This window comes from Bubalus kerabau, chromosome 20 (genome assembly GCF_029407905.1).
Source record: "Bubalus kerabau isolate K-KA32 ecotype Philippines breed swamp buffalo chromosome 20, PCC_UOA_SB_1v2, whole genome shotgun sequence".
Classification (NCBI taxonomy): Eukaryota; Metazoa; Chordata; class Mammalia; order Artiodactyla; family Bovidae; genus Bubalus; species Bubalus kerabau.
The window spans coordinates 30,055,806-30,067,246 of NC_073643.1; the positions used below are offsets into that span (position 1 = coordinate 30,055,806).

The 11,441-nt window shown below is 46.5% G+C and overlaps 1 protein-coding gene and 1 long non-coding RNA gene across 4 annotated transcripts in view; one reads left to right on the top strand and one right to left on the bottom strand.

Annotated features, from left to right (window-relative positions):
* PDZRN3 (PDZ domain containing ring finger 3) overlaps positions 1–11,441 on the top strand; it is a 271,971-nt gene extending 260,530 nt beyond the window's left edge. For all 3 annotated transcript variants that reach the window (XM_055558237.1, XM_055558238.1, XM_055558239.1), the window contains 5 exons: positions 2,701–2,799; positions 3,951–4,013; positions 6,940–7,041; positions 8,190–8,306; positions 8,955–11,441. In XM_055558237.1, coding sequence (XP_055414212.1) covers positions 2,701–2,799; positions 3,951–4,013; positions 6,940–7,041; positions 8,190–8,306; positions 8,955–10,502 — 1,929 coding nt within the window. In that variant the 3' untranslated portion in view covers positions 10,503–11,441. The remainder of the gene's footprint in view (positions 1–2,700; positions 2,800–3,950; positions 4,014–6,939; positions 7,042–8,189; positions 8,307–8,954) is intronic.
* Positions 953–5,736, bottom strand: LOC129635333 (uncharacterized). Its single transcript, XR_008706231.1, has 5 exons — positions 5,631–5,736; positions 3,932–4,075; positions 3,669–3,833; positions 1,268–1,339; positions 953–1,051 (listed from the first exon to the last, which is right to left on the bottom strand). It is a non-coding gene; the product is annotated as an uncharacterized LOC129635333 (long non-coding RNA).

Genomic DNA, 11,441 nt, shown 5'->3' on the forward strand with positions numbered 1-11,441 from the left:
TCACTTTCCTGGGTTCTTAAATGGATCCCTCAATTCTAGATGCGTGTTACAGAGTCATGCTTCTGAGACTATCAGTGGTGGAAGTCCAGGATGACCAGGTTAGGTGGGTGGTTACATTTTTAACATGTCACTGACCAATATATGTGATTCTACCAAAGCGAGACTCTATATAGCTCACCCCTTGCCTCTTCAGTTCAATAATACCCAGTCTTATGCCTTCAGATGAGACAAGTCTGAAAATTACCCTTGGCCATCAGGAAGGACAGTGTCTCAGTACCAAATACTGCCCTCGGTTTCTGCACTTACCTCATCAGGACCCTGAGGCATACTTCACGTCCTATTAGAATGAAGCCCAGCAGAGCTCTGGTACCTTTTGATCTTTCTGAAGAGCTGTTCATCTTGGTGGTTGATCATTCAATGAAAACTATAACCTGTATTAGGATTTTTACTCTGGTAGAAGTCATATCACAGTATTTGTTGTTTTTCTTAGTTGCTTCTTAAAACCTCTCCAGTTACCCTTCTCCCTGCTTTGGTTGCACATGTACTTGTTCCAGAACCAGCTGGCTTCTACCATGAAGCCAGGGCTCAGGGGCTGCAGCGGTACATTTGGACCCAAGCAAGTCATCATGAAATCCCACAGATTTCCACTTCCTCTTGTGGTGGTTTAGTCATGTCCGACTCTTCTAGGATCCCATGGACTGTAGCCTGCCAGGCTCCTCTGTCCGTGGGATTCTCCAGGCAAGGATACTGGAGTGGGTTGCCATTTCCTTCTCCAGGGGATCTCCTGCATTGGCAAGGAGATCTTTACCACTGAACCACCAGGGAAACCCACACTGCCTGTTAGGAAAGAACCAAAACAGAGCAAGTCTCGCCTTTGTCTGTCCCCCGATGAAGTGTGACCTGAGGTGGAGACTCAGGCATGCGGCTGGAACGTGAGGATGCTGTGAGACCACTACGTGGGCGGTGTGCACATCGGCAATTCCACAGTATCTGTAAAGAACACGCCCTTGCGGTTGAACGTCTGGTGCCTCTGTGACTGCTTAGTCTTTTCCTCAAAACACAAGGAAAGATAATAGGATTTCGTTTCTGGGTAATATACCAGATTGCTAAAGCTTTAATGAGGAAGTCACTGAATTAATTAACATGTCAATATTCAGAAAATAAAATTATCTTATTGGAGGTGGGGGCACGTGAGAAACACACACACTTGGCTACAAACAACTGCTGTGACTTGGGTTAGAAACCGCCTGCACACAATCATCCTTACTGTTTCCTGTAGACTTTCTCTGGGCCAGGCGATGTGCTGAGCTCAGCGGTCTTGTCTCAGTCACTCTTCACCCTGTCCAAGCGGCAGGATGACATGCACCAGTGAGGCAACTGGTTTAGATATAGTCACAAGCCCATAAAACCCAATGATGAAGCTGCTAGAAAGAGCTGGAATCTGCCCTCAGAGCCCCAACTCGTCAGCAATACCTTATCCTCCACGTCAGCCATAAAGACTGCTGAGGGTATCAAGCAGAGCTTGGCAGTCTTCACTTAAAAGTTGCTCAAGGCTTCCCAGGATGCTGAAATAAAATCCAAGCTCCCCACACTGGCCTAGTGGCCCCTAGGTGCCTAGGGCACCTCTCTTTTCCTTGCTCACAGGGCCTTAGCACCTCCAGTTCTTCCACCTAGAAAGTGTCCGTGGTATTGGGCACCCAGGGAGGGAATTCAGGAGTGTCTGTTCCATAACTGCTTTGAGCTTCACCACAGAAACAACCCTTTCCTCACCACCATCTAAGAGAAGCAAGGAGCGAGGAAATAGTCCCAGAGACAGGCCCCATCTTGGAGCCCCTCCTGGTTACTAAGCAGCTAGCAGTAAACACCGGACCAGGGGATCTGCCTGGAAACTTAGCAGCAGGCGGCGCTTTGCACCGGCCTGCACTTGGGTGCTGTGGAGTCTCGCCTGGGCAATTGGCAGTGCGGGCAGAAGGGGAGATGGGGCCTGGGAACGCTTTCAGGGAACCAGGCCTCTTGCTCCCAAGGCTCCAACCGTTTTCAAAGTTCTGACTTCATTCCGAAGCACAGTTTAATTGTCAAATACAGTGGCACTCCCTGTGCCCATGTGTCTTGCATTTGGGCTCGCTTCGCTTTTATCTTATTTAATTTGTTGTAATAGCGTCTGAAACTAATTTCTCGACTGTAAATATCACAGCTGTTGTGGAAAGCATTAATTGCATGCTATCACGTTACCCTCCTTCCTTGGATCAATTTATGTGTAATCTGTTTGCAAGTTCTATTACTGCACATATTAAGGGAACGCAACGTGAAATAATCTAACCAAACACATTGGAAGCATTTGTACTGAAATGCCTGGATGGTTTGGAAATATTCTTGTTGGTGGCAGACACTGAAAGAATGCTTTTGAAAAGGCCGACCCCAGAAGTCTCGATGCTGTGTGAAATATGGATAATTTTTCTTCGGCGGGATCAATAAAATAACTATTTTCAAAATGACTTTATATTGACTGAAAGGTCAGAAATGCCCTCGGCATTGATCTCTTGCCTATAATCACCTTTTGTTTAGTAACCGCTCTGCCCACAGCAAAGGCAAAGAGATCGAGTTCATCATTTAAACAAAATGTTTTTTAAAGCATCTGATGTCCTCCCAGCCATCACTGCCTGTTGGAGTCTCACAGGGAATGCCCTTTTCTTTGTCTAGGAAGTGGATCTCTACAGAATGAACAGCCAGGACAAGCTGGGCCTCACGGTGTGCTACCGGACAGATGATGAAGATGACATTGGCATCTATATAAGCGAGGTATTGAGGCTCATTCTTTATAACTATCGTAGCAGGACAGAGAGGCTGTACTCTTTCTTGCCTTCTAATGTGTTAAGTAGCTCTGGCTTATTGAGATGTCTTTGGAAAGACACAGGCCGATTTCTTTGTCCCCTTTATCACACTCCATGAAACTACCCTACATAGGGGTTAAGTTCTAATGTCAGCGCATAAGGCAAAATTATCCTTCAGAAGCCTGCAAATCGGCCATAAAATGGAGCCGTTTGCTTGGTCTTGTGTATTCAACCCCGAGGGAAAAGCAGATTCCCGTTTCTCATCTCCAGTTCACTGAATGGGATGGGGGAGGGAGTCAAAGTATTTCTGCTATCTGTTTCTCTTGATTTTTTTTCTTTTGCTAGAATGTATATCACAGAGTTCACAGTGCAACTTCAAAGTATTGGGTTGGCCCAAAAATTCATTTGGTTTTTTCCATCCGATGTCATGGAGAAACCCAAATGAACTTTTTGACCAACCCAATACATAGACGGAAGTATTTTCATCTTCCCAGAGAAGCCAATGCAAAGCAGATGATTTCAGTATGGGTATCTCACCTTGCAGCCCATCTTGAGTAGCACACAAGCCCCATTCTATCAGGAAATAAAATCCATCTCGATGGGATGAACCAAGGGATGTGACTACTAGGCTTTCTACCCATCCCGTTGAGTAGACTTCATCTACTAAGCTTAAGCTGGCCCACCATTACTGCATTTGGGGGTGTCTCTCTAAAATGCAATCCCACTTGTCTCAACTAGATTCTGTTTGTAAAGTTCCTTTCCAAAATTTAATATACACATTTGGCAAAATAATGAAAACATCACTGCTAGACCACATAATGAAAGGTACCCTTTCACCTGTATGCCAGCACACTTTTGCTTTTCCTTTCTGGCTGTGCCTCTCCATCCCCTCAGGTGGGCAGGAAAGCAGGATTGTGGGGCAAGAGTCCAGGACCACGGCCTGGAAACGTTATCAGTCCATGTTTGTGTCTCCTTGCACGACACTGAGTCTTGTTTATTTCTCTGTAAAACAAAAACAGAGGGATGAGCATGATGAAGTGTTAGAGGCAGACTTTGGACGGTGCTCTTGGTTTATTTTCGTGCATGTCTGAGTTACCCACTCAGTGCCGTGTGTTTCAGATTGACCCTAACAGCATCGCGGCCAAGGATGGGCGCATCCGAGAAGGAGACCGCATTATCCAGGTAGGTCAGCGTCCTCTGTTCATTCACGAAAGAGCAGACTGCTTCAGATAATAGCTTTAGGGCTGAAAATGCAGAAGTTAACAAACAGCTATCAGTATCGCAAAACCAGATGTGTGGTGAGGCAGACCAGTTAAATTAGAGCCAAAGTACCAGCTCTGGAAAGCACCAGGACACAGGGCATGGTGGGGCCCAAGACAAACCGGAGAGAGGCTGCCCCATCTAAACAGGCAGGCCACCCCCTAGCCTTACACCATGCAAGTCAGCTCGTCTCACTTCCTGTCCTTCTCTTCGGACCAAAGACAACACAGACCAAATCAGGTCAACAGTTCTTGTGACCCCAAATAATGCTCAATTTAGCTTTCTCTGAAGGATTCATTTTGGGCCAGGCATTTCAACTTTATGCAGTCTTTTAAACTTTCTGACTCAGCAGGTAACTACTATATAGAATGGCTTTTAAGAGTAATTTATCTGTAAATGTTATCTGTTGCTCTTTGGAGTCGAAATGAGACCATCTGAATATAGAGACACAGATGTAGAGAACAAATACATGGATTTCAAGGGGGGGAAGGGGAGGATGGGAGAAATTGGGAGACTGGGATTGACATATGTATACACTATTGCTACTATATATAAAATAGAGAACTAATAAGAACCTACTGTAGAGCACAGGGAACTGAATTTAATGCCCTGTGGTGACCCAATGGGAGGGGATATACATATGTGCACTGCTGAGTCCCTTTGCTGTGCAGGAGAAGCTAACACAACATTTTAAAGCAACTCTACTGCAAGAAAAATGAATATAAAATAAACCACTTGTTCCTCTTGTAGCTAGTCTGTTTTTAATTGTTTAAAATACAGATAACATCTTTTTGTTGATGTACAGTTGCTTTAAAATGTGTTCCTTTATGGTTTATTACAGGATATTGAATATAGTTCCCTGTGCTCTACAGGAGGACCCTGTTATTTTAGCCATTCTATATATATGTATCATGTACACAAACTTCTACAACCCATTCCTCTCCTTTCTCCTAGCCAAAGAGCAGTCTACTCCTACATCTCTGAATCTGTTTCTGCTTTATAAATAGCTTCATTTGTGTCATATTTTAGATACCACATAGCAGCTATCATATGGTATTCATGTCTCTCTCTCCCTGACCTCCTTCACTGAGTATGATATCTATTAATAGCTGCATCCATGTTGCTGCAGATGGCTTATTTCATTCTTTTTATGGCTGAGTAATATTCCACTGTGTGTTAAGTACCACCTCTTTATCAGTTTCTCTGGCAGAGACTTTTATTGGCATTTGTTGTGTTCGTTTCTGCTGTACACCAAAGTGAATCAGCTACACGGATACATACATCCCATGTCGCCACAGGGCACTGAGTCTTCTGTGCTGTGCAGTAGGTACTCATTCGTTATCTATCTATGCATAGCATCAAGAGTGTACATATGTCAATCCCAGTTCATCCCACCCCACCCCTCCCCCTCTTGGTGTCCATTCATTTGTTCTCTACATCTGTTTCTCTACTACTGTATTGCAGGTAAGTTCATCTCTACCATTTTTCTAATTTCCACAGGCATGCAGGCATTAATATATATTTGTTTTTCTGACTTACCTTACTCTGTATCACTGTCTCTAGGTCCATCTGTGTCCCTCCAAATGACACAATTTCTTTCCTTCTTATGGATGAGACATACTCCATGGTACATATGTTCCACATCTTTATTCACTCCTCTGCTGCTGGACAATAAGTTGTTTCCAGTCCTAGCTATTGTAAAGAGTGCTGCTAGGAATATAGGGATGCATGTATCTTTTTGCATTAGTGTTTCGTCTGAATATATGCCCAGGATTGGGATTTCTGGATCATATGGTAGTTCTATTATGCCCTTTTTTAAATCTCGCAGAAATTGAGATTGTTTTCTTATGGGTAGAAGGCTTACCTTGTACTTCTGCTCATTCCCATTTATAATCCACTGTGTTTATCTCTATCATTATATACCTATGAGTAATTTTCATTTCCGTTTCCACTGCTTATTCTATACTTCCCTGGACTTTAACCCAACTTTTGTTCCTAAAGGGGCTGAATCCTCAGTAGTAACTGCTTTTTCAGTTGCTTTAGTTTTCCACAAGCATCTACCACTGGGTATGGAAACACTGAGCTCCTTACCTGCCCTCTCTGCCTTCACTGCACTGCAGCAAGTGTTAACCAAGATTGATGACGCCCTTTGCTGTTATAAGGCATAAGACTCAGATGGAAGGCTCAATCTTCCAGCTTGTAAGTGGGACCACTGCTGTGTCCCCTGGAGCTGAGACCTCCAGACCAGCAGAGCTCAAAGGTGACCGGACAGGAAGCAAAAATCCTGCAAGAGAGGGATCAGGTGTGATGGTGAGATTGTATAATACCATTTATATGTGTAACCTAGAAAAATGGTACAGATGAACTTATCTGACTTTGTCCCACCTAAAGAAGTCAGTATTATTCAGGGTGTTTTGTGTTCCAAGTTTGACGCCATCATATTCACATCAGACCCATTGCTTCTTTTCTTCCATATTTTTCAAAAACATCTGTAGTCATGCTTCAGTCCTGAATATATTTAATTCTGTCTCACTAAATTGCTTAGATGTTTGTTTTCCCTCTTCACAACACTGTGATTTCTCTCAGTGCGGCCTTCTGGAGTCCCAGTTACTCCTATTCACACAGCCTCATCTTGTGAACTACTCCTATGGAGGCTGTCTCCTACAGCAGAGACAGTGCCTCAGACTGAACAAGGCCTTTCCTTGTGAAAACCAGCATTCTTTTCAACCTACCTGGAAGTTCTCTGTTCCAGCTGTGCTTGGGCAATGGATGCAGGCTTGAAACAACAGAGAATCGTTTTGCACAATCTAATCATGCTACCATCCACCCCTCCACCTTTTCTTTGTAGATTAATGGGATAGAGGTACAGAACCGTGAAGAGGCTGTAGCTCTGCTAACCAGTGAAGAAAACAAGAACTTCTCATTGCTAATTGCCAGGCCCGAACTCCAGGTAAGGCGGCTTCCAGCACGTAGTCTGTCGTTTTAAAATCACTAATGGAGTTCCTGCCCTGCAGAAAATATATACAATCAGAACTTGAAGGTACCCTGTGCCCTGAAAATAATCTGACTTCCAGTCTATCTCTTGCTTTGGCCTTTTAAGGAAGGTGCAGATATCCACCTTGGCATTTACACTGCATGCCCAGAAGCTTCATTAATGCAGGGAGTGTAATGAAGGAAAGGAGGAAGAAACATAATGGCATGGAAAAACACAGCCAGGGTCATGGCCATCAAAATGTTTGACTTCCCAAGACCCTGACCAGTTTCTGTGTGGGTGTCCTTTACAATGGCAGAGTGTAAGAAACATACAGCATGATGACTATAGTTACCAACACTGTAATGACTACTGGAAATTTGCTAGGAGTAAAGTTCAGGTACTCTCATCACACACACTACAGTAGTAACTGTGAGATGATATGTTAATTGACTGTAGTCATTATTCCACTATGCACATCAAATCATCACGATGTACATCTTACCCGTAATAGTTTTTACTTTTAAAAAGCAAAAGAAACATTACTAAGCAGACTTTTTCTTAAAGGGCCAAGTAAGAAATGTGACTGGCTTTGGGGGTTGTATATGGTCTGTGGTGCAGCTGCAGGCCAGATGTGTAGATCTCAGACTCCTAACTAGTCTGCTCTTTATAAGCAAGAGAGACTAAGAGGTAGTTAGCAGACCTACCTTTGTTCATCAGAAAGAACTCTGTCCCAAACTGCCTGTGCTTTCTCCTTGGGGCCTGCTCAACTTGGGTGTGGGCCCGGCAGGAGAGGAGCCAGGGCTGTGGCTCTCTGATCCCCTAACTCAGTGGCCTCCTTCACTGCAAGTAGCTGAGATACATGAAGACACTTAACCCTGCAACAGCAAAACAGCAGGGCACAGCCTCGCCCCTAGACGTGTGGTGGAGGGTGGGAGGGGTCTCTACCTTGAGGATGGGGTCAGTGTCCGTCAGAGAGCCAAACAACAGGCAGACTGCATTGGGATGACTCCTGGAGGAAGCCTAGAAATGCGATTGCCCAAGGTCATGTCCTTTCCTAAAAATAAATAAAACAGAAGCAAAAAGGGCCTCTTCTGAAGCCTGTGTGGGTGGCTGCCTCTCCGCAGCTGGACGAGGGCTGGCTGGATGACGACCGGAACGACTTTCTGGATGACCTGCACATGGACATGCTGGAGGAGCAGCACCACCAGGCCATGCAGTTCACGGCCAGCGTCCTGCAGCAGGTACCTCTGGCTGCCCCTGCCTCGCAACAGCAGGGACGTCTGCTCCCCACCCCACCCCCACCCCACCCCATGATGCTTAGGATCCTGAGAAACCCACCAGCTGGCAAAAGAAAATCAGTGCTTTTTCTGTCTGCCCACCAATGAAAAGCAAGCTGATATCCTTCCAGACCAAGAGAGTGCTGCTGGGCTTAGAAAGCAAAGCAGTAATGCCAAGGTACCACTGACCTTCTGATACTTGTTTGGAAAACACATGTGACAAAATAAAGAGCAGATCAGAGAAAGCAAGTCACATTCACATTTTTGAAAGGAAAGCAATTCCCTCTGTTAACCTCGGCTGCTTGGCGCCCTTTCCCCTCCCCTCCTCTGCCACCACCATTGTCCGAGATGCTGGAACCACTCCAGTGCCTTAGGCACTCAAGGATGTCCTCTGTGCCTCCTGCTTTCTGGTAAGAGGTACTAGAAGAGCCGCAATCATTCATAGGTCAAGTGATCGTCCTCCTTTCCCAGATGGAGGTGAAGCGGCTCACCTAGGGGAACTTCAAGCTAACTATCTCAGCAACCCAAGTCCCTCCCTCCTACCGGAAAAGTGGCACCCGTCCCTCCAGCCTCCCTCCCCGTGACCAAGTGTTCTTGTTTTCTGTCGTGTAGAAGAAGCACGAGGAAGACGGGGGAACCACAGACACGGCCACCATCCTGTCCAACCAGCACGAGAAAGACAGCGGCATGGGCCGGACGGACGAGAGCACACGCAATGACGAGAGCTCGGAGCAGGAGAACAACGGCGACGATGCCCCCGCGGCCTCCCCGCCGCTGGCTGGGCAGAGGAAGCTCACTTGCAGCCAGGACACCCTGGGCAGCGGCGACCTGCCCTTCAGCAACGAGTCCTTCATTTCGGCCGACTGCGCCGACGCCGACTACCTGGGCATCCCTGTGGACGAGTGCGAGCGCTTCCGCGAGCTGCTGGAGCTCAAGTGCCAGGTGAAGAGCGCCGGCCCCTATGGCCTCTACTACCCTGGCAGCACCCTGGACGCCAGCAAGAGCGACCCCGAGAGCGTGGACAAGGAGCTAGAGCTGCTCAACGAGGAGCTGCGCAGCATCGAGCTGGAGTGTCTCAGCATCGTGCGCGCGCACAAGATGCAGCAGCTCAAGGAGCAGTTCCGCGAGCCCTGGATGCTTCACAACAGCGGCTTCCGCAACTACAACACCAGCGTGGACGTGCGCAGGCGCGAGCTCGCCGACATCACCGAGCTGCCCGAGAAGTCCGACAAAGACAGCTCGAGTGCCTACAACACCGGCGAGAGCTGCCGCAGCACCCCACTCACCTTGGAGATGTCCCCCGACAACTCCCTGCGGAGGGCGGCCGAGGGAGAAGGTGCCGCGGAAGCTTACGGGCCGTCCCCCAAGAACCTGCTCTCCATCACGGAAGATTCCGAGGGGGGCTCCCCGAACTACAGCCCTTCCCCTAAAGAGCTGGATCCCAGCCCGGCTCCGGAGAACAAGGAGAGGAAGCCCTGCGAAGAAGGTGGCAGCAGCGGGAGCCCCACCCCCAGCGCGAAGCTGGGAGGCTCGTACCTGCCGCCCTTCCCGCACTCGCCCTACAAGCACGCCCACATCCCCGCGCACGCACAGCACTACCAGAGCTACATGCAGCTGATCCAGCAGAAGTCGGCCGTCGAGTACGCGCAGAGCCAGATGAGCCTGGTGAGCATGTGCAAGGACCTGAACTCAGCCAACCAGTCAGAGCCGAGGATGGAGTGGAAGGTGAAGATCCGCAGCGACGGCACGCGCTACATCACCAAGCGCCCGGTGCGGGATCGCCTGTTGCGGGAGCGCGCGCTCAAGATCCGAGAAGAGCGCAGCGGCATGACCACGGACGACGACGCGGTGAGCGAGCTGAAGATGGGGCGCTACTGGAGCAAGGAGGAGAGGAAGCAGCACGTGGTGAAGGCCAAGGAGCAGAGGCGGCGGCGCGAGTTCATGATGCAGAGCCGGCTCGATTGCCTGAAGGAGCAGCAGGGGGCCGACGACAGGAAGGAGATGAATATCCTCGAACTCAGCCACAAAAAGATGATGAAGAAGAGGAATAAAAAGATATTTGATAACTGGATGACAATCCAAGAACTCTTAACCCACGGCGCAAAATCGCCAGACGGCACTAGAGTATACAATTCATTCCTCTCGGTGACTACTGTATAATTTTCACTTCTGCATTATGTACATAAAAGAGAACACTACCATTGGGGTAGCAATTCCTGCCTCGTTCAATGCGGCAAGTTTTTGTATATAAGATAAATCGCAACATCATGTTTATAGTCTAAATTAGCAAGCCCTACCACTCTGGGTGTCCTAGCTCTATTTTAAGTGGAGAAATACCACGCTTAACTACTATCCTGGAAGGCAATATTAACCAAACAGCTTTTTTTTTCAAACAGCAAGGATACTTTTTTACTTGTTACCTTTTACATAAAAGTTTTTAAATTTCAAAAAGATCTTTTACTAAGCATACCTTCACAGAATAATTTGTTTAAACTATATTCATATAAGAAAGTTAAACACGCTTTTTTCCTTTTCTGCTAAAAACACAGATATGACTGCTGGTATGTATTTTAATGGAGCTCTATTTTATGATGTTACTTTGCTGAATATGTTTCATAGGAGTGACCATTAATATATTATTTAGGTCAAAGCTTCAACTCAAACCCACCAAACTCTGTGGTTAACTATATATAACGCACATAAACAAACCAGCGGTGTTTAGAATTGGGATACACATTAAACAAACATTTTTCTGGTTAAAGTTCCCAACAGAGTGTAAAGGTTTTAACAGAAGGCAAAATATAATGCAACTTTGTGGGAGTTTACAGCATGTTTGCAAATATTGCAACTCATTGGAGGACTTTGCATGTACAGGAAAGTTGTGGACGGAGAAGGTTTGTGGAATTTTAAGTGCTCATTGTAGGAGAAACCTTTGCTTTGTAGATTCAAAGGGAGACTTTTACAAGCAAACTCACAGAATCATGATTAGTTATAAACAATTAAGTAAATGAAGTTAAAATAAATTATTATTTTCTATGTTTTGAAGTGTTCCTCATTTTGCAGTGGTGCCTATAAAATAAAAGCCTTTTTTGCAGTGTT